The sequence below is a fragment of the Gracilinanus agilis genome, chromosome 5, assembly GCF_016433145.1.
Source record: "Gracilinanus agilis isolate LMUSP501 chromosome 5, AgileGrace, whole genome shotgun sequence".
NCBI classification, from domain to species: domain Eukaryota; kingdom Metazoa; phylum Chordata; class Mammalia; order Didelphimorphia; family Didelphidae; genus Gracilinanus; species Gracilinanus agilis.
Window position 1 is genome coordinate 50,317,954 of NC_058134.1, and position 23,733 is coordinate 50,341,686.

The 23,733-nt window shown below is 35.8% G+C and overlaps 1 protein-coding gene across 1 annotated transcript in view; it reads right to left on the minus strand.

Moving 5' to 3' along the window:
* AKAP9 (A-kinase anchoring protein 9) overlaps window positions 1-23,733 on the minus strand; it is a 189,301-nt gene that overhangs the window by 145,115 nt on the left and 20,453 nt on the right. The window contains exons 2-3 of the mRNA XM_044678911.1: window positions 12,081-12,332; window positions 4,678-4,722 (exon numbers count right to left, since the gene is read on the minus strand). Of these exons, the coding sequence (XP_044534846.1) occupies window positions 4,678-4,722; window positions 12,081-12,332 (297 nt within the window). The remainder of the gene's footprint in view (window positions 1-4,677; window positions 4,723-12,080; window positions 12,333-23,733) is intronic.

Sequence of the window (23,733 nt, forward strand, 5' to 3'; positions counted from 1 at the left end):
GAGCATGAGACAATAGCTAGGAGGAGGGGATGGGTGAGAATTTTTTAAAGATGGGGGAGATATGGGTGAATTTTTAGGCAGTAGGAAAACTACCAAAAGACAGGGAGAGATTGAACATTAGTGAGAGAGTAAGAATGATAAAGGGGGCAATTTGCTAGAAAAGAGAGATTTGCTTTGGCAAAGAAAAGGGCCACCCCTTCAGGGGAGACAGCTGTGAAGGAGGGGAAAGTGGTGGAAGTCATCTGAGTGAGATGAAATAAGAGTGGAGAACAAAGAGCTCTTAGAAAATGGCCTTAATTTTTTCAGTGAAGTATAAGGCAAAGTTCTCCACTGAGGATGGAGGGAGGGGAGTCATGGGAATTTTCAGAAGGAATGAAAATGTTTGGAAAAGTCATTGTGGTAAGTGGGACTGTGGGTCAATTGAGGAGGTGTAAAACTTGCTGCAGTGAGGGCCCAGTTGAAATTATACCATATTCAACTTAATTATTGTAGATCCAGTTAGCACAGTTTCATGATTTTGTAACCTGAAGTAATTTATGCATTTCAAAATATCATTCTGAAAAGGAGTGCATAAGGTACACCAGACTGCCAAAGGGGTCCTCAACAAAAAAAGGTGAAGGACCAACCTACTGTGTACATTTTTATGCCCCTAGTAGAATGTAACCTCTTTAAGAGCAGGGCTGCACAGTTTATCTTTGTACCCTCAGGGCCTAACAAAGCAAATATTTAATGCATGTTTTCTGAACTGAACAAAGTGGTTCCTGAACTTTGGGTGTCTTCTCTCCTATATGGGGAGAGTCTGGGCCTGGAGGGACACTAAAGTAAAATGGTAACTTTCCATGACTTGATGATGATATTAAATAAAAGTGTGGGAGGCAACATGGTCTAGGAAGGAGCTGGATCTGGAGCCAAGGGAGTTGAGTCTAAATTCTCCCTTAGTCATATGATTTCAGACAAGTCATTAATTTCTCTGCGCCTGAGTTTTCTTATTGGTCAGAAAAGCTTAAGACCTGCACTATCAACCTGACAGGGAATTGTATAGAAAATGCTTTATAAAATTTTAGGAGACATATAAATGTGAGCTATAACCTGATATACCTACACAAAAGTGTTATTTTAGGTACTTTAGTAGAAAAGTATCATCTTAAATTACAATGGTCTTCATGTAGCTAAAATTTTTATCTTTGACAGAATTTTTGGCTTATATGCCATGCATTCCTCTATTTTAGAAAAAAAAATCAATATCCAAGCTAACGAGCAAGAAGAGTGGATAATGGATGACCTAATGAAAATGATCACCTGTCTTAAATATAACTTTTCTATATATTAGGCAAATATTCTAAAATTATTATTTAAACTTTAAAGTTGTTTTTAAAAGTTACTTGTTACTGTTTATACTTTGTCTTTAATGTATTCTAAATCTGCACGAATAGCTTAAAGAAATAATAAGCATGTACATGCATACAAAGGAAACTCACTAACCAATTTACATTCTAAAAAGACATCTGAAGATGGAAGTAAGAGCAGGTAACCCAGGAAGAATACAAAGCCAAGCACAATACTGTAAGCCTAGAATGAAAGCTCAGAAGTAGCTGAGGCTTGTGAGGAATTCAAAAAGTATCTCCTAAGTGACTAATTTGTGTAATGGGCCTGTTCTTAGGGCCCTTGAGTGGGAGACAAGCAGGCCATGGCTGTGCTGACAATGTCAGGGGGAATAGAGAGAAGGCAGAAGCTTTGGTTCTTATTCAATCTCTGCTGATGACCTCTGGGTCAAAAAAGACTCCTAGACAATTAATAGGAAGCTACTATGGGATGTTAATAGGAAGCTACTATGGGATGCTCCTCTGGGGAAGATAAAATCACCAGGCCCAAATACACTACAGAAAGAAAAAACTAAAGAAACCTACAAATGTGATGATGGGCTACTGTCAAATATTTGTTAAAAATGACAAAGAATGGGAGAGGTAAAAAAGACTGTTCAAATTCAATGTCTCTTTTTTTAAAAAATGGTTAAAAGAGAGAGAAAAAAATGGAAAATCAAATCAAACCCTGCCTTCAAGGAGCTTACACTATATTGGGGAGAGGTAATAAGAAAACATTTACAAAGTAATTTCTGGGAGGAGCACTAGTACCTGAAGGGGTAAGGATGGCCAGGCACAGGTAAGCAGGAAGTGCTAAGACAAGAAGCCAGGAAAAGCAGTTTGGAGCCTCCCTGAAGGCCAAAGTGAAACTTGCATTTTATTCTAGAATTAAAAGGAAGCAGTTTGCCAGGGTACAGGATGAAGATTCTTCAGGAGGAGAATGAAGGATCAGACCTGAGATGCTTTGAGATCCAGCCCCCAAGGAAACCTTAAATGGAAGGGAGGGAATCAGAAATGAGTGATAAAGAAAAGAGGGAAGAACTGAAAATACCAAAGATTGCAGGAAGAAGAAATCTCAAAGATCTTGAACATAAATAGATAAGTCAACAGGAATAACAGAAGGAAACATGATCTCCAGATCCAGTGAGTTCAGGCATCTATGAATAAATGCTATAAAACAAAGGAAAATGATCCAGTACTTAATGAGACAGAAAACACTGTGGAAATGAAGGAGAAAAGATACCAGAGAAAGATAAGTTGAAGGGGAAGGATAAACACAGGGAAGAAAAGTCTGGGGCAGGGATTGATAAACATAATAACCATTTCTAATTTTTGACAGAGTATATGTGATCAATATATAGATATTTTGTGTGACTTTTTTTTGTGACAAGGAAGGAAGGTGTTTTTGGGGGGGGGGGGTTGGAGGGATAGAGATAGTAACTATAGAAATGAAAGAAAAAAGGTCAATGAATCATTACAAAAACCAAGAAGAGACTCAAAGGGCAGGTAAGGAGAGCAGAACTACCACCTTAAACCTGAAATATACACAAAAACCACCAAATAACAACTGTGTTTATAGTTGAATCCTTTTTTTTTCTGTTCTTTTAATAGAGAAAAGATTGTGTTTGTTGATGTTTGTCAGGATCACAGTAATAAAATAGGATTTAAAAAAAGATCACATAAAATGTCTGTTGCTCTAAGTTGGGCAGTGAACATTACAATCACCAGGTTTGGCAGAATTTCTGTTGCTCTAAGTTGGGCAGTGAACATTACAATCACCAGGTTTGGCAGAATTTCATAAGAGTCCCCCTACTACCTAATTACAGATGAGTTCTTACAATTCATTGGGATTCTTTTATTTCTTATTATATTAAGTCCCTATCACACTTTACAAAACCTTGTCCTTTTCCTCTATCAACTTTTCCCTCTCTCTTGGTTCAAATCTTTTCTCTCATCAGTTTCAGATGATGAAATTTTTTGAGATCAAAGCTATCTGATGATGTAAAATTCTTTAAATTTCTGTTTTTATTCACTTCAAGGTGCACCCTCTGAGCCACTACCAGATGGTTTAAAATACTGCTATCATTTTCTTCAGGACGTTTTCTGTTACTGTTGTCACTGTTCTTGAGTGTCAAGGTATTTTTCATATCAACTTTGTTAAGTCATCCTATCACTAATATTTTTTTTTCTAGTTTAAATCCCTTGCCTTCTGTGTATTGGTTCTAAGACAGATGAGAAGTAAGGGCTAGGTAAATGGGGGTTAAGTGACTTGCCCAGAGTCATACAGCTAGGAAGTATATGAGGCCAAATTTGAACTCAGGATCTCCTGTCCTGGGCCTGGTTCTCAATCCACTGAACCAATTCTTATTTGTCTTGAGAATTTTTGTTCTAATCTTATCTATGTTAGAATGATGGTGAATTCTTGTAGCACTTCATCAGTCCTACATTTTTCAACATATTTTCTAGAATCTCCCAACATCTAATAACAGTATGCAAACTATTGACAAATTTGCAAATAAATATCCAGATTTTCCAATATTAATTTCTCTGTCTATAAGTACTTTTAAAGCTAAAAAAGAGCACTTTTAATATGTTCTCATGGTTTTACATCTTAATTCAAATGCAAAATGAACCTACAACTAATCTAAAGTGGTCTAGTTTTTTCTTTCCAAAGTAAGAGCAGAATGCTTTTTTAACTAAACAGCAAGGAAATTAATACTCTAAGTGTTTAGGTTAATGGAGACAGATAGGAACTGAACCATTTGGATGAACTATCTCTTTTTTTGAAAACAAGAAAGAAGAAAAGAAAACAAATTTTAATTTTGAAATTGAAGAAAACAAAAGTTTAAAAAGATGTAAATTAAATAATAAGACATGTTTATATATGCTACTACTATGTAAACAAGATGTTTTTCTAATTATATAACTTCTAGATTAGTTTTGCTATCTTAAAAATAAGCATATTGCAACATTCCTTTCAATTTAAAAAAATTAACATAGTTAAACAAGAATTCAAGAAGAACATTATATGTTAAGAGAGAATGACAGAACATATTCTACTTCCTATAAATACAGTAATATTTGAATAGTCATTTATCCTAGGAATCCAAGAGAAACCATAATGGAGTATCTAATGAAAGAAGTCAAATTAAGTATTTAAAAGAGATCATATGATAAAATAATTTTAAACATTTTTCACTTAACATTTTTATGGTGAATTTAAAGGTGAAGGGGAAAGGGTATGGGTTACCAGAAATACTTAAAACTCTTAGTTCAACTTCTTGATTTCTAAAACATCAAAACTACTTTATCTTACCTCTGAACTATAGTCATCCGCTGTGGTTGAAATTTCACTTTCTGGCTAAAATAAAAACATACAAAAACTGTTATAATGCTTTTCCTATTTCTAGATTTTTTCTATAATTAATATTTAGAAAATTAAACATCCCTAAAAGCTAGTAAAAGTGGTCAATGGATAAGAGAAGAATTTATGACCAAAAGAGGCAGAGAGCATTATGAAAAATAAAATGGGCAATTCTGATTACATTAAATTAAAAGATTTTTGCACACGCAAAACCAATGCAGTCAAGATTAGAAGGAAGCAAAAAACTGGGGGGAAGGGAACATTTTATGGTAAGTTTCTCTAACAAAAGCCTCATTTCTTAAATATATAGAGAACTGAGTCAAATTTATAAGAATGCAAGCCATTCTCCAAATGACAAATGGTCAAAGGATATGAATAGGCAGTTTTCAGAAAAAGAAATCAAAGCTATTTGTAGTCATATGAAGAAATACTCTAAATCACTACTGATTAGAGAAATGCAAATTAAAACAACTCCGAGGTACCACCTCACGATTATTAGATTGACTAATATGACAAAAGAAAAATGACAAACAACGGAAGAGATTTGGGAAAATTGGGACATTAATGTGCAGAGTTGTGAACTGATCCAACCCTTCTGGAGAGCATTTTGGAACTATGACCAAAAGGTTATGAAGCTGTGCATATCTGTGACTCAGCAATACTACTACTAGGTCTATTATCCAAAGAGATTAAAAAGGAATAAAAAAAGGAAAAGCACCTACATAAACAGAAATATTTATAGCAGCATTTTTGTGGTGGCAATTGGAAATTTAGGGGATGTCCATTAATTGGAGAATGGCTGAATAAGTTATGGTATAGGACTGTGATGGCATACTATTTTACTATACCAAATGACAATCTAGGATATTTTTAGAAAAACCTGGAAAAAACGAAGAACATTATTCACAGAAATAACGATAGCAGTGATGAGCAAACTATGCCCCACCCCAAGAAGAGGCCCCCTGAAATGTTTTATGGGGCCACAACATTATTCCTAATCTGACGAATACAATGAGTAGGATACAATACAATGAAAATGTCGAAAGAGTTGCCTTAGAAACAGACTGACAGATGAGCATTTCCTTTCCTTTGGCCCCTCTTTAAAAAGTTTGCCCATCACTGAATTATTTGATGATTAGCTGTGTACACAATTAACTATCCACTGTCAATAACTTAGCTATTCTAAGTAAAACAACGATCTAAGGCAATTTTGAAGAACTCATGATGAAAAATGTTCTCTATTTCTAGAGTAAGAACTGGAGTTTGAATATAGATAGAAGCATATTTTTATTTATTTGTGTTTTTTTTTTGAGGGGGGAGGTCTGTTTTCTTTTACAACATGACCAATATGGAGAGAATTTAGAACTCAAAATTTAAAAAAATAAATGTAAAAATAAGCTCCTTGAGGATAGGGGATAGGCATTTTTTAACTTAAACTTGTATTCTGGAGCTTAGAATGGTGTCTGATTCATTGTAAACCTTACTTGTTGCTGGCCTCTAGGTGAATGACTAAACCTCTCAAAGCCTCACCTTCTTTCTGGGCTGGGGAGGTCTCTAAGAGAGATTCAAAAATAAACATGTAAAGACCAGATAAAATATCCTGATGAGATTAGATAATCTTTCTAAATCAAGCACCAGATCTTGTCTCTTGGTCTGGTAGATAATACTAGAAACCTTAAAAAGAAGCTTTGATCTGTTTCTTTACAGAAATGAAATTAAAGCAGTAAAATAGTGGTTCTATAGAGAATCCAGGAAAAAAGGGCCTGGGTCTGAACCTTTGGAGGAAACAAGAGAGTTCCAAGATATTCAAAAGAAAATGCAGAGTCCCTTCATTAAAATCCCATATCCTAAAAAAGAACTTGGATTTTTTTGGGGGGGGGGCAAAGGGGAGGTTTGATAGCAAGACCTTGTTTGACTTAACTGTCACCTTTTCACATCAAAATGTATGAGGTGGAATCATAAAATAATGATTGGTTTTTGAATAAGCATGAATTTAAATATCTAAAAGAGGTTGAGTCTTTCAGGGAGTCACCTTGAGAAGATACAGTTATTCCAACTACAATGTCATTGTTCAAAAATATTTGTCTGGGGGGGGCAGCTGGGTGGTTCAGTGGATTGAGAGCCAGGCCTAGAGACAGGAGGTCCTAGGTTCAAATACGGCCTCAGACACTTCCCAGCTGTGTGACCCTGGGCAAGTCACTTGACCCCCATTGCCTACCCTTACCAATCTTCCACCTATAAGTCAATACACAGAAGTAAAGGGTTTAAAATTTAAAAAAAAAAAATTTGTTTCCTTTTTTGGAACTGACATCCAAACTTGTGGCACACTGTCAGTGGTGGCAAGTATTCAGTCCTTTGATAAAGGAGAGTCTATTGGAAAAATCACTGGAATTGGAAAAAGAATAATGGGATCAAGCCTCAGTCTATGTCTCTAAACCTGTTTTTAACTGTAAAATGAGGATAATGATATTTGCACTACCAAACACAAGGCTGTGAGGATGCTCTGTAAACACTAAAGTACTATTCAAAATGTGAGACTATTATTTTTACTTTGGATTTTTGGAAAATGCCAAAAGGCATCCAAAGCCACGTCCACTGGATAAGATGAGCGATAAAAGTATGATAAAACAAGATGTTTACAAATAATAGTTTTTAAAAATGTCATAAATTCTCTGAATACAATTAATTTGAAGTACCACAAGATTATAAGATTTTTAGAAACAATGGGACTTTACAGGTAATCTAATCTAGCTCCTCCATTTCAGAGATAAGAAAAAACTGAGGCCCCATGGTAGTCAGGTCTTCTAAATCCCAACCAAGGACTCTCTTTATTCTACTATGTTGAATGTCCTCCCTATCCACCAAAGATGTGCCAATATTCACTATTTACATCACCCAATGACTCTTATTCCTATCATTCCTTAAAATTAAGGTCTTCCCAAAAGATTTATGTTGCTTATTTTTCCTTTTAAAAAAGGTAAGCACAATTTGAGTAAATTTATAATTTCTCAAAATGTCTGCTCTGAAGAGTAATTCTCATTTGGTTATAGAAAACTCTGGTGCAATAAAAACAAATAAATAAACCAGGTTCCCCTCACTTTGTTTCGTTAATTTGTAGCCATACGTTAAACGTATTCCTCAGAAAACTCCTAAACAACCTTGGCTTTGGAATGAGCTCACATTCATGTGGGCAAATGGAATGGTCATATGACATCTGCTCATAGTCCTATAAGCATACTATTCCTAGACTGTCATATCTGAGGCTCCATTTGCCACCTGATAAAAGAGTTGTCAAGTACACATTCAAATATTTTTGAGCACCATGTTCCTTTTACTCCTCCATATTTTAAAATCATATTGTAGCAAAATGTACCCTCAAACCCCATGGGTTTCCCCTGATTCTATCTGTATAATTTGCAAAGATTTTTAGCAATTTTCTTGAGATCAGACTGGAATTATTGGTTGGGCAACAAAGAAGGGTTTGTTTTGTCAAAAGGCTTTAATATAGACAAGAAGCTTCGGAGTGCAAAGCTTTAGAAATCTGAGACTATGACAATAATGACATATTATACATGGCATTATATATACATATGTATATGTGTGTATATAAATAAATATACATATACTCAGATATGAAATGTCAATAATATTAGAGGGAGGCAGCCTAACCCAGTGTCAAGAGGCAGTCAGTAGTAAATTACAGTGGTGGACTTGGGAGTCAAAAAGATGCAAGTTTAAATGCTGCTTCTGACTCTTACTACCTGCATGACTATTAACTTCTATATGCCTCAGGGAATTCCCTAAGGCTTACTTAGATAACGGGAGGAAATGTGTCTACATCTAAAGTTCCTTAAATTGATGAAATCCAATATGCAAGAATATTACCTGTTCTAGCCTTCCTTGAGACTTCTAGACTCCAAAAAAGGGAAAAACAAAAAACAAAAAACTTCTATCCCAACGTTCCTAATTGGTTTCTTTGCTTCAAGTCTCTCCCATCTCCAACAGATCTTTCACACATGTGACAAAGTGATAAGAACAGGGCTAATCACGCCTCACCTATTCTTAAAAAATTTCTAATGGCTCCCTAATGCCTCTACCATCAAATATAAATTTATATCTCTGTCATTTTAAGCCCTTTATAGCTTTGCCCCAATCTATTTCTGAGTCTCATTACAAATGACTTGCTTTTACCCAAATCGGACTAATTAAATTGACAACAGCTACTCCACTTTCAGTCTCTGCACCTATGCCTGGAGTACACCTGGCTTCCTAGAATCCCTTCTTTCCTTCAAAGCATAGCTAGAATGCCCCCTTCTAAACAAGGCCTTTATTGCTCTCCTGCCCCAAATCACCTAATTTGTATTGTTTATGCTTATTTGTGCATATGCTGTCTTCTCCAGTAGAATGGAAGGTTCCCTGAAAGCTGGGACTATTGCATTTTGTCTTTCTATCTTTTTTTCTATCTCAAGTATGTAAATGCCTACTTATAACAGGCATTTAATGTATGCTTTTACAATTGAAGGGATCAAAGTAGGCAATGAAGAAATTCAACTATCACTCTCTGCAGATGATATGATGGTATACTTAGAGAATCTGAGAAAATCAACTGAAAAAACTAGTGGTAACAATAACTTTAGCAAAGATGCAGGGTACAAAATAAACCCACATAAATCATCAGCATGCCTATATATTTTCTACAAAATCCAGCAGCAAGAACTACAAAGAGAAATTCCATTTAAAATCATCCTAGACAGCATAAAATATTTGGGAATCTATTTTCCAAGGTAAACTCAGGAATAATATGAACATAACTACAAAACACTTTTCACACAAATAAAATTTGATATAAATAATTGGAAAAACATTAATTGCTCATGGGGAGGACGAGCTAATATAAAAGTGACATCCTACCTAAATTAATTTACTTGTTCAGTGCTATATCTTGCAAAACCAAAAAACTTTTTTATAGAATTGGAAAAGTTATTACAAAGTTCATCTGGTAGATTAAGAGTAACAGGGAAACTAGTGAAAAAAATGTGAAGGATGGTGGCCTAACAGAAACAGATCTTGAACTATACTATAAAGCAGAGATCATCAAAACAATATGGTACTGGCTTAGAGATCAGAGGGTAAATCAATGGAATAGACCTGGCGTAAATGATAGCAGCAAGATAGTATTTGATAAACTCAAAGAACCCAGCATTTGGGACAAAAACTTACTATCTGACAAAAACTGCTAGAAGAAAATTGGAAAACAGTATGGGAAAAATTAGGTTTAGATCAACATCTCATACCTCATACCAAGATAAATTCAAAATGGGTAAATGACTTAAATATAAAGGGGGAAATTATAAACAAATTAGGTGAACATAGAATAGTCTACATGTCAGATCTATGGGGAAGAAGGCATTTAAAACCAAGTAAGAGATAGAGAACATAAAATGTAAAATGAATAATTTTTATCATATTAAATTTCTAAAAATTGTACAAATAAAACTAATGCAACCAAAATTAGAAGGCAAGCAACAAATTGGAGAAAAAATTTTATAACAAAAATTTCTTACAAAGATCTCATTTCTCAAATTTATAAGGAAATAAGTCAATTGTACAAGAAACCAAACCATTCCCCAATTGACAAATGGTCAAGGGACACAAATAGGCAGTTTTCAGATGAAGAAATTAAAACTATCAAGAATCACATGAAAAAGTGTTCTACCTCCCTCCTAATTAGGGAAATGCAAATCAAAAGGACTCTGAGGTATCACCTCACACCTAGCAGATTGGCCAATATGACAATAAAGGAATATAATAAATGTTGGAGGGGATGTGGCAAAATTAGGACACTGATGCATTGCTGGTGGAGTTATGAATTGTTGACCCAATCATTCTAGAAGGCAATTATGCCCAAAGAGCTTTAAAAGAATTCCTGCCCTTTGATACAGCCATACTACTGCTGGATTTGTACCCCAAAGAGATAATAAGGAAAATTGTTTGTACAAAAAATATTCATAGCCATGCTTTTTATAGTGGCAAAAAATTGGAAAATGAGGGAATTCCCTTTGATTGGGGAATGGCTGAACAAATTGTGGTATCTGTTGGTGATGGAATATTATTGTGATAAAAGGAATAATGAACTGGACAAATTCCATGTGAACTTGATCTCCAGGAATTGATGCAGTGAAAGGAGCAGAACCAGGAGAATATTATACACAGAGATGGATACACTGTGCCACAATCAAATATAATAGACTTCTCTACTAGCAGCAATGCAATCATCCAGGACAATTCTGAAGGACTTATGAGAACAAACTGTGGGAGTAGAAAGACAGAAGAAAAACAACTGCTTGATCACATGGTTCGATGGGGATATGATTGGAGATGTAGACTCTAAATGATCACCCTAGTGCAAATACTAATAATATGGAAATAGGTTTTGATCAATGATACATGTAAAACCCAGTGAAATTGCTTGTTGGCTACAGTGGGGGGTGGGAGGAGGGGAGGGAAAGAACGTGAATCATATAACTATGGAAAAATACCCTAAACTAATTAATTAAATAAATAAACTTAAAAACATAAAATAAAACAAAAATGAAAAATAAAATAATTGACAAAAAAACAAACAAAAAAAGAATGCCTGCCCTTTGATCCAGCAATACCACTGCTGTGTTTGTACCCCAAAGAGATAATAAGGAAAAAATTTGCACAAAAATATTTATAGCCATGCTTTTTATAGTAGCAAAAAACTGGAAACTTGGGGGGGGGAGGTGTCCCTTGATTAGGGAATAGCTGAACAAACTGGTATCCAATGGTGATGGAATACTATTGTGCTGTAAGGAATGATGAACTGGAGGAATTCCATGTGAACTAGAAGGACCTCAATGAACTGATGCAGAGTGAGATGAGCAGAACCAGAAGAACATTGTACACAGAAAGTAAAACATTGTGGAATAATCCAATGTAATGAACTTTGCTACTTGTAACCATGCAACAAGCCAGGACACTCCTGAAGGACTTATGAGAAAGAATGCTAACCACATTGAGAGAAAGAACCATGGGAGTAGAAACACAGAAGAAAAACATATGACATCACTTATCACATGTATATATGGGTATGTGATTTAGGGTTTGGGCTTTAAAAGATCGCTCTGTAGCAAAAATGAATAATATGGAAATAGGTATCAAGTGATATTGTTTGTACAACCCAGTGGAATTACTTGTCAGCTCTGAGAAGGGAGAGAGAAGAGGTGAGGGAAAGAAAATGAATCATGTAAACATGGGGAAATATTTTAAAAATTAAAATATATAAACAAAGCCTTCATTCAGAAATTTTTTTTTCCGATCTGGATACTTACTTCAATAGTATAGGACTGATCATGTTTGATGATCTCTCCACTATGTAAAGATCTCATTATACTGAATTCAGGAGTCATGGATGCTCCTCTCTGAGAGCTATTCATGAATAATGTATCACCCTGTGACTGATCAATATTGGAAGTATATGAAGAATCTTCATATTTTCTGGCTGATGACTTCTTCTTCCTTTTCTGCTTCTTGGAAGGATTCTGCCCATCAGACTGTGCTTTCTTTTGCCGAAACTGGGCAAGCTTAAAAAAAAAAGAAAAAAGAAAGAAAATTAATTTGGAAAGTTTCCTATTTTACTAATGGTTTATATTTCATAAAAGCTTTTGACTCACTTCTTAAAATATCAAAATAATGACTTCAATACACCGAAGTACAAGAGTTTAAAAAAAATGACTAGATGTAAAAATCCTACAAATTAAAAATATGTATTCCAAATTAATTTTAACACGAACTAGAATAAATCACAAATAAATTAAAATAAATTTCTGATATGACATACCAAAAATTTCACATCAACTGATAAGTAACCGTCACCTATATACAACAAGAGCTTAATAAGCATTTACTATAATGTAGTGTTGCAATTTAATGAAGGTCTATTAAAGGATAAACTTTTTGAAACCATATTAAAAATCTATTCAATATTCAATTCAACTCCACAAGCATGTATCTACCACATTCAAGGCACAGGGTAAGGGGATAGAGATAGAAAAAAACAGGAAAAAATGAAAAATATCCCCTGCCCTCAAAAAATTTACAATGAAGGGAATAGATAAAGCATATATACAAATTAATTTGGGAAGGGAGAGAATATTAAAAATAGAGGGACTGAGAAAGCCTTCCTTTTTGTAGAAAGTAACGCCAAAGTTATGCTCTGAGAGAAGCTAAGGAATCTAAGAGTCAGAGATGAGGGGGAGGGTATGATCCACATATTTGACTAGGCCTGTGCAGAGGCAATGTGATGGAAAGGTAAGTACACCAGTTTGGCTAAAACAATTCATTTGAAAGAAAGTGCAAAAGGTATAATGAAGCTATACTGTGAATGGGCTTTAAGGGCCAATCAATTAATCAATAATCACTTATCAGGGATCTACTATAGCAGGTACTTAATAATGCTTGTTTCTTTCCTCTGCCTTATCATTACTAAGCACTGTAATGGAAAGCTTGTATTTTGTTGTTAGGGAGGCAGCTGGGTGGCTTAGTGGATAGACCCATGGGTAAGGAAGTCAGAAAGGCCTGAGTTTAAGTCTGACTTCAGACACTTACTAGCTGTGTGGCCCTGGAAAAATCACTTAATCTGTCTGCCTTATTATCCACTCAAGAAGAAAATGGCAAACCACTCCAAAATCTTTGCCAAGGAAACTCGATGGACAGTATGATCTATGGGATCATGAAGAGTCAAATGTGAATAAACAACCATTTTTACATAGACATAAGAAACTGGTGAAGTTTTTTGGGGCATGGTCAAACTTTTGCCTTAGAAAAATTATTCTGGCAGCTATTTGAAAGATGGATTAAAGGGAGGAAAGATTAGAGACAGGAAAGATTGGAGACAGAGCAAGGCATTACAACAGTCTAGGCAGAAAATGATGAGGAACTAAAAAAGAGGCATAGAAGTATAAGAAGACAAGTAGAAGGAAATGAGAGACATTCTGATCAATAGGTTGTGGCAACAGAACATGAGAGGTCAGGGAGAAGGATGCCTCTAGTATTGCTCTTAAATTTCAGGGCTGGGAAACTAGAAAAATAGTGGAGCCCTTAATGAAAATAGGGTTGTTTGAAACAGGTAGAAATTTAGGAAAAAGATGCCATAGATACATGGAACTTTAACTCAAGGAAGACATAGCATGTATAGATTTGGGAATCATTCAAATAGAGATCATCATTAAGCCTGCAGGAATGAATGAGATCACTAAGTGAAAATGTAAGAGGGAAACGAGAAGTGTCCCAAGATTTAGCCTTGAGATGTAGCCATGCTTAGTTAACAGCAGGTAAGATGATGATCTAGCAAAGTAGACTGAGAAGGAATGGTCAAGTAAGAGGGATACTCAGAGAAAGAGTGAACTAATAAAGACCATTTCACCTATTGTTAGCACCTTAACCAAACGAGAAAGAGGTAAAAGTATGATTTGTTATTGAAAATATTCCATCCTACTCCTTATGAGGAGTTCTCTAAAGACTCTGTAAAGATGAAGTATTAAAATGATGGTTAAACTGGTATTTGAGAGCAAGTGCTGGTTTTGATAATAATTACATAATAGGTAGTGGTGCATATAACTCAGGCACCAGGCCTTACTTTAGGAAAAATTCACTTTATAAAGGGACTTAGCTGCAAGGTTCATGTCATACTTCCCTAATACATGTAAATGTGGATCATTAATTACTGTAGGTAGGCAAAGAAGACTTGAAAAGAAAAAGTTAAGAGATATTACTAATGAAAAGTTCACCTGAAGTAAAGAGAAAACAACTGAAATTATAAAGTAACTGCAGGGACTGACTTTACAAAAATGTATTTTTGTACAACTTGAGGTTTTTCCCCCAGGAAGTATAGCTATAGCATCTATAGGTACACCTCACTTTTCATAATGATGACAACTGAAAATGTTGAAATCAAGGGTTTTAGATTTTTATATCAAAGCATTGCAAATATAAAGAACTATTTAAGAGGTTATCTTAATTAAAAGAAATGCTGATCTCTGCCATAGTACTATGTAGTTGCCTCTTCATGACATAGACATTATCAAGAACTTCTCCGCAACCTGGAAAGGCTTAACACATGGCCCAAGTGATGGATTAATACATAAGCCTAAATTTGGATGTGCTCATCACAAAGTTACCAGTGAGATAAGGAAGGTTTTGTTTGTTTTTATTTGCCACAGCAACATAAGAAAACAGTTTCCTAAGGCATGGCAGGGGAATGGGAAGGATGGGCGGAGCACAGGCTCCAGGTTTGATATATACCCAGGTAAAGAATACTGTCACCAACAAAATTACAGATCTATAAGGTAATAAAATTGGATTTTAGGACATGCCCTTGATAAAAGGGGTAATGGGATATAGGAAATAATCATAACCTTCTACCTATGTTAGATGCAAAATACTGGGTTCTAGAATACAAGACTGACTCAGTGTGGTGATGGTTACATTCTTCTTCTAAGAACATCATCATTTAAAAAGTGAAATGGATAAAATGGAACTACTCATCTTACTGAGCCAGATGGAACCCCAGGTGTGGCTTCAGCTTGTCTCATGGATAATCTTCTTTTTGGCTGATTTACCTTTTAGGGTACATTAACAAAGAGGATGTATGTGCAAGTTCCTTTTTGCTAAAAATTGAAGGCCTTTTTCCTTAAAAATAATTTCTTTCTTTGACTAGCTTTGTGCAAAAATTCCTGTGGTACTTGTAGCAAAAAAAAATTTAACTTTGAGATCTCACCTCTAGTTATTTTAGAGGGAATAAGACATATCTTTGTTGAAATATCAAGAAGAATGACCATGACTTCTGAGATGAATCCTTAGAATCCCCTTAGGAACTACATTACAGCCAAGGTCTTTCATACCTTCTATAGATAAGATGGAAAGAAATGAGCTAAATAACAGCATACTTACACCACACATTCTTAACCTGGGGGCCAAGAACTTGTTTTTAAATAATATTCTGATAACTGTATTTTAATAATTTATTTCCTTGTAATCCTTTGTATTTTTATTTTAGGCATTTAAAAACATTATTTTGAAAAGGCCTGTCAGACTGTCAGAGAGTCCATGATATAAAAAAATAAGAAGTCCTGACAGATTCAGAACTGGCTGAATGACTGGAACCAAAGAGAAGCTATGTCAGGCAAAAGAAAGCCCATAGTAGAAGATTAAGGCATCTATAATTGTCCCTATGTTGTTTAACATTTTTTTTATAAATGGCTGGGTTAAAAGCACAGATAGTGTTACTCACAGAAATCTACAGGTGAGGAAATCATAGGAAGATAACATAGAAGTTTCCTAAGGGCAGCTATTCTGGTACCAACACCCAACCTATATTAACCCTTAAGACTATTGCATTTTAGGCACTCAGTTTCTGGAGTTTAACCCTAGGGCAATATTCTGGGAGAATCTCATAACCGGGGTGAGTTGAAGCCTATAAACAAGACCAGCTTCAAGGTGTAGAGTGTAGGGGACAAGACAAGAAAGTATAAAAAAATATACTAATTAAAATTAATACTGCACAAGAGGGCAGAGCCAGTTAAGAACAGACATGAGAGGAGGATGGTGTACAGACCCAAATGCAAAGGCTTCTCAAAATGTTCCTATCCTAGACTTCTTCATTTAGGGCACCTTATTCACTATACCACACTGCCCCTCAAGGAAAAGGTAGGTCAATTTATAATTATATAAAAGGAAAAAAATTGAAAGTAGCAATAGCTGCAGAGAGGTCAAAAAGGATGAGGACTGAAAAGGACATCTAATTTAAGCTAAACTTGTCCCTGGTAATTTTTGAAAGAGCACTTTCAGTACAGTGTTGTGACTGGAAACTAGACTGTTCAACCCTCATTGAGAAAGGAGTAAAGAGGTAAAGGCAGAAAATGAAGATAACTTTTCTTGGAGCTTGACACCAAAAGGGGTGAGGGAAAGATATAGAGCAGTGATTCCCAAAGTGGGCGCTACTGCCCCCTGGTGGGTGCTGCAGCAATCCAGAGGAGCGGCTACAGGTGCATTTATCTTTCTTATTAATTGCTATTAAAATTTTTAAAAATTAATTTCCAGGGGGCTAAGTAATATTTTTTCTGTAAAGGGGGTGGTAGGCCAAAAAAGTTTGGGAACCACTGATATAGAGGTAGCTTGAAGAGAGGGCAAGGTCAAATGAAAGTTAGGGCATGTTTGTAAACATCAGGGACAAGTCAAAGTAAAAAGATTAAAGATGAGCAGGAAGAAGGAAGTGAGCAGTAGTGCAAGCTTTGAGAAGATATGGGAGGAGAAGAGAATGAGATCACAAGTGGAAATGTTGGTAGGAAGTACCAAGACGGCTCTTCCCAACGAGCAGGAAGCATGGAAGCCTGGTCAGGAGATGAAGAGGGCCTTGTGCTGGAATAGGTCAGTACTGAAGAAGGCTCAAAAGGACAAAGAAAGTGGGTTTTGCACTGGAGAGAACCTTTACAGCAGGGTCAAAGGAAGCTGGGAGGCAGTCAGACAGTGCAAGGTTCCATTTAATTGTAGAAAGAAATAAGAGGAGAGGTAGACATGGAGTCTAGATGAAGATTATTCTTCTCTAAGAATTCTGTGGGCTTTTGGGGGCCACAGGGCGAAAGGGAAGGTTTCAGGGTGGTGGTATTGACTTTTCCACAACAAAAGCAGTGTGTCAGAGGAATAAATTCTGAGGTGCTCACCTGGAGGCTGTGAAAGACATGGCTCTGCCAAAGGCCATCCCACCATTTAGAATACTGAGAACTAGTAAAAAAGCAGTTTCTACACATTGGTGGCAGATCTGTCCAGCCAGTGAGTGCTATGGGAAGGTCCAACTCAAAAAAGAATGTTAGGCAGAAGGGACCTTAGGAGAATGGGTAAGTGTAGTGAAAAAATGTTATAAAATGTGAATTCCAAATTTTTTCTACTTGTTAGGATGGAAGAGTAGAAGAAGATGAGAAAGACTGTAGCATTTCAAAGTAAATCCTCTTTTATGTGCCTTCAAAGGTTGACATGCTATTGCTGTGGAACAGGGAAAAGGGAATAAGGTGAAGGAAACTGGTTTTCTACCTACAGGAAACCTGGGGACTTGGGAAATTCAGTAAAGGAAAAATGACAGTGGCTAGAAACCTGAAAAGGGAGCTAATAAGCTATTGATGCATTTGAAAAAAAGATTACAGGCAACAGTGGGTCCACTATATCCCATGACACTAGAGTAAATTTTAATATAACAGTTCCCTCAAATTTTTATAAAAACTATCCTCTGATCCAGATCACTTTTTTTTAGTTCAATTTAGTTATACATTCAAATTGAAATCAGAATGCAATTTTAAAAAAAATTACATGTTTAGTAAGGGCTTGCCCTGCTTATTCTGAGGCATCACTGGAAGGGGTTATAGGTTCTGCCCTCCCTCTTGGTTATCTCAGAAGCAGGGGCCTAGGTAAAGGTGCATAATCCTGCTTAGTTGCCTCAGAGAAGATAGCAGATGCAAGATTAATTAAAGAAAAAATATATATAATACATATGTACATGTGTATATATATATATATATATATACATATATATATATATATATATCAGAAGTGCCTCTGTGAATCTTAGAAGAGATAATAATCAGTGCTTACTTAGGTGATAGAGGACAGCGGAAACAAATTTATTTTTACTTTGAACATACCTGGAGTAGAAAAAGAGGCTCATTTGAAAGGACCAAGAAAAAGTTATACCTATAGTTAACTGAAGAGACCTTTTCATGGAAGGTGTGCCAGTCAGGTATGAGTATGAAAAAAATTTTTTTTAATTGGCTGAAAACATCTTGGCCCTCAAAAGCATAAAAGAGCTATTAACACTGTGCAGTAAGGCACCAGCTACTCCACAGCTGATTCCCTGAGAGGAGGTAACTAACTCACATTGGGCAGTGGAACAGCATGGAACATCCAAGCCAAAGCCTGCCAGGAAGGGGAGGTCAGAGACAGTTGAGGTCATAGGGAGTGGGGGTGGAGCTAGAAGAAAGGTGTCAGCTGGTTCCCCAAAATGCAGCACAGAGGACTGAAATAGAGGAATAAATCTTAGTTCAGCTGAGGTCCCACCTAAGGCAATATTTTAAATCACAGGGTTTCGTAATAGATCCTTGGTGGGGAAGGTCAATGGACAAAGATAGTTCTTGATTCTCTATGGGCTCATATGTGAATCATTTCTCCAACCTTTATTTTATAAACATGTTTTATACTGTGAACAAAGGGGCACAAGATTTTATCAATTATTTCATTGACTGGGTCCCTCTGTTTATACCTACTGGAAACATGATCAGGAATCCTGAAGGAGAATCAGTAAGCAGTCCCAGCTATATACTCAGTCCCAAACTAGCATAATGGAAAAACAATAGAATAATCTAGCATTTTCCTGCTTAGTTTCTGACTTCTTATAGCCAAAGGGGGTGAGGTGGAACAGGTACCTGATGCAAAAGACAACAATAAAATCACACAGGTCTCCATACCAGAGTACCATTCAGTCCTAAGTAGTTAGGACAAATCTATTAGTGAAAAAGTTAACCGGATTGGAGGCCAAGAATAGGCAGGGGGATTAAGATAATTTGGGTGACTCCTTCAGTTTGGCCGAAGCAGCTATTTTTAAACAAGGAGTTTAATAGTCACAGTCCCTTGCTTACTTCCATGCCTATTTATTCTAAATCTGCTTTAACACTTTCCAAGCAAAAATGTTTATTTGCATTGTCATTTGATCTATTGACATAAATACTGTCTAAATTCACCAGGAGTCAGTCACAATTAGGCCACCCTATTACAAAGTCCCTGAGAGATCAATTCAAGTATGGGCAGGATTCCATCCTTTCAAGGAGAACAAAACCTCAGGGAGTTTTTCACACTGGTTTCATGAAAGACTCACAGTGATCACTGATGCACTGGAGACTTTTTACAAATAGAAATAGTCCTTTCTGATCCTTAGTTGTTAGTGTTTCTTATCAAATTACATGTTTACATTTTGTATGCTGCCAAAAGAATATAAGTTCCCAGAAGGAGGAGAATGTTTTTAATTTTTTTTGGGTCCCCAACACTTATTTAATAAATAATGGGCACTTAAGAAATCCTTGTTGAACTAAAAACACATTATTTTTCTTGTTCTAAATATGGCCTATTGAAAATGAAATTAAATAAGTTTAAAGAAAATGAATTATTAAATTATTCACTATATAAATAAATGCACTGAAGTCTGTGGTTCTGCTAAATAAGGTCAATCTAGGTTAGATATCAATTTAGTCAATATTTAACAAATTCCACTAAAATTACATTCTCCTTAATTTGTTTCTCATAAATTGAATGTTTAAATCTTTCTCCCTAGTCTTCCATAGGTCAGGGACATGAAAACTTCGTCTCATTTCACTGAAAAAAATTAAGGTCATTTGCTGAGAGTTCCCTCTTTATCTCACTCACTTAAACACCTTCCCTCACTATCTCTTCCTTCACTCTTGTCTTCCATAAAGAAGTAGGTAGATGATCCTTTTCAAGAGTCAAAATCAAAACCTTTCCAAATGCACAGAAGATCTCACTATATCCCATTTTTTCCAGCAGACTCTTCAGTTCCTCTATGTCTAATGGCTACTTCCCTAATGCCTATGTCTCACCATCACTCAAAAAATCAAATCTGAATATGAAAGGTTTGATTCTAGTAACACATTCAATCTGAATACTTTTCAATATCTGAATACTTTTCAAAGCATTAGCTGAAAAAACTAATGAAAAAAACTCTTACAGGAATAGTTTATAAACTAAAATCTCTAGTGACTAATTTGAATACTATAATCATCAGATACGAAAGAGAATATGAAAGTAGTATCACTGAGCATAAAAAAATTTAAGGGACTATAAATCATAAAAATCTAACAATATAAAAAATATGTTCTTGTATGGACAAATACTATTAATAGTTCATGACATACTGGAGAATATTATTGAACATGATTTGGCTTCATGTAGATCTGAAGGACAGAAAAGAAAACTACAATGTATGTGTTATCAAAAACACCTAATTTTAAAAATTTGAAAATTCTATCATTTATCACAGAAGCAGAATACCAGACATGTCACCTCTTATCAATCATACTAAACTTTAAAAAATAATCTTAAAAGCAGCCTTAAAGAACAGGTATAAGAATGGCTGCCTCACTTCTATGAACTTATTTGAACTATTTGACGTGCTTGATATTCAGTTTTAAAAAGGAGCCAACTGTGCCACTATTGAACACATAGTTCATAAAAGTAGCTATGTATAACTTAAAATTTTTAAAATAAATATTAACATTTTATTGATACTTTGTCTCAACACTTCATACAAATCACCCAGAATACTCTTAATCAAATTATACACTTGTTAAAAGGAAAGATGTGTGTATGCTTTATTAGTTAGTAGCAATGTTGTTTAGTACTTTTTGCTATTTACAAGCTGTTTTCATTTCCTATCACTGAAGTTGTTGTAGATATTGTTCTCCTGATTCTGCTTTGTTCACTTCACACAAATCTCATATTTTTTGGGATTTTTCATATTCTTCATTTCTTATTATGCAGCAATATTACATTACGTTCAGGAGATACCATTTGTTCAGCTGTTCCCTAACTGCTGGACTTTTAGAGTTTGTTTCTATTTTTTTTTTTTTTTTGCTATTACAAATAAGGTCACTTACAGAGGTAAGGGAGCGAACCAAAAGAGATTTCTGATCATATGTGTATCTTTAAATGAGACCTCATAATAATGAAACAAGAATGAAATAAGAAAAACTTAGAATATGGATATTCTAGCATTATTGCTATTTGTCTATGTTCACACTCAGAAACAAAATTATTTTCATAATCTGAAAGTCAGAAAATGCAATTTGACCGCAAAAGAGATGAACTCAGTTGTGCTTGTGACCCAAGACTCTTGATGGCTGTGAAAGCTGAGCCCATGTTCTGGCAGGAACTAACCATGCAATAAAGGATTTGAATGGCCTAGCAGCAAGATATGTCTGCTTTTTTTTTTTTTTTTTTAAATAAAACCTTTACCTTCCGTCTTGAAGTCAATACTGTGTATTGGCTCCAAGGCAGAAGAGTGGTAAGGGTAGGCAATGGGGGTCAAGTGACTTGCCCAGGGTCACACAGCTAGGAAGCATCTGAGACCAGATTTGAACCTGGGACCTCCCATCTCTAGGCCTGGCTCTCAATCCACTGAGCTACCCAGCTGCCCCCAAGATATGTCTGCTTTCTGAGGCCCAATTTAGTGAAGTAGAGAGAAGTTCAAAATCAGTACCTAGCCATTTGGAGGTTAATTCTTGGCCATGGAAAATTCATAAAATAAAGAAAAATACAAAATGGTTTCAATCCTATCGAGCCCACCTCTGCTTCATCATTGATGGAAAAAAGGGAGCAGAAGATGCTAATGTACACATTACCAAATGTTCATAAGTATGCATGGGGGGCAGGTAAGGAAGAACAGTTCAGGAAACAAGAAAGGAGGTGGCACTTGAGAATAAGATTTGAAGGAAATAGAGATTCTCTAAGGCCAAGTGAGGTGGGTCAGCTAGTGCAGAGATACAGGCACGAGAGACAGGATTTCCTAAAGCAAAGAGGCCAGTTTGGCTGAAATGTGGAATGTGTGATATAAGGAAATGGTCAGGAGCTGCTGAAAGGCAAAGAAGCCAAAGATTCCAGAATTCTAAGGGAAGTGACAGTATGTGCTTCCTCTGAGAGATCGCTGAGGGAGTAGGTTGAGTGTGTCTGAACTCCTTGGGTGGACCTTGTGAGTTTGACATTTCTCTCTCTCCTGTGTCTGTCCTTTGGATACAACTTTTTGTTCCTGTGATCCTGTGTATATGTGTGTGTATCTGGTTGCTTCTGATTGGCAGATATTTCTACAGAGCTGCTAAAGCCATCTGTCAGTGAGATCCTTTCCCTTTGAGCCCTTGTTCCTGCTTACCCTCCAACCTTTCCAACTCTAGTCACCATCTAAGGAGGGGAATTTGGTTAGAGAGGTGTATGTATTGGAGGAACTGGGTCTTTTAGGTAGAGAAGTTATTGGTAGACAGATACTAACTGTAAGAAGATAACAACTGGATTTTGTGGGAGGTTTCTTTATAGTCTTTAGTTAGATTATCCCAATTCCCTTCTCTTCCTTCCCTTTCCTTGACTAAACCTGCTAAATATCATTTGGGTATCCAGTAAGCTTTATCCTGTTGCCTTCTCACACCCTGAGATACTTCTGATTACTGGCCCTAACACTCATTCCTTGAATATCTGAGATCTCCTATACCACCCAAGTATCATTTAGATACATTTTTCAATATGCAACAGCCTGGAAATGAAGACTGAAATCAGGCAGTGCAGGATTTTAAATACCAAACAGAAGAATTTATATTTGTTGGTAGAGGCAATAGTGAGTCAGGTTTTTTTTTTTTAACAGAGATGTGACAATAATCAGATCTGTGTTTTCGGAACATAACTGATGTCTGTGCAGATGATGGATTGGAGGGGGAAAGAAAAGGGGCAGGCAAGACCAACTGGGAAGCTACTGAAAATATTCCAGGATAGAAATTAGAAGGGCCTTAACTTGGGCGGTGGCTACCCATGTAGAAAGGAGACTGATGAGAAAGATTTTGTAGTGAGCAAAACTGACCAATTGATAGGATGTGGGGAGTTAGGGAAAATTAAGTTTCTAGGATGACTACAAGATTGCAAACCTGAAGGACAAAATGTGAGAGCTTCAATGACCACAACTGGAACTGAAGGAATATATCATTTTTAACATTTTCACTATAAATTAACCCAGAAGACAAAAGAAGTTACAATACAATGTAAGGATGGCTCACAAATTCCCCTTTTTAGAAGCATTAAGTAGGCCATGTTTTAGTAGCACCAGGCAGTTGGCGAGATAGCCAGAAAAGTAAGTAAAGCACAGGTGGAATCACTCTTTTTCTTTTCTTTTTT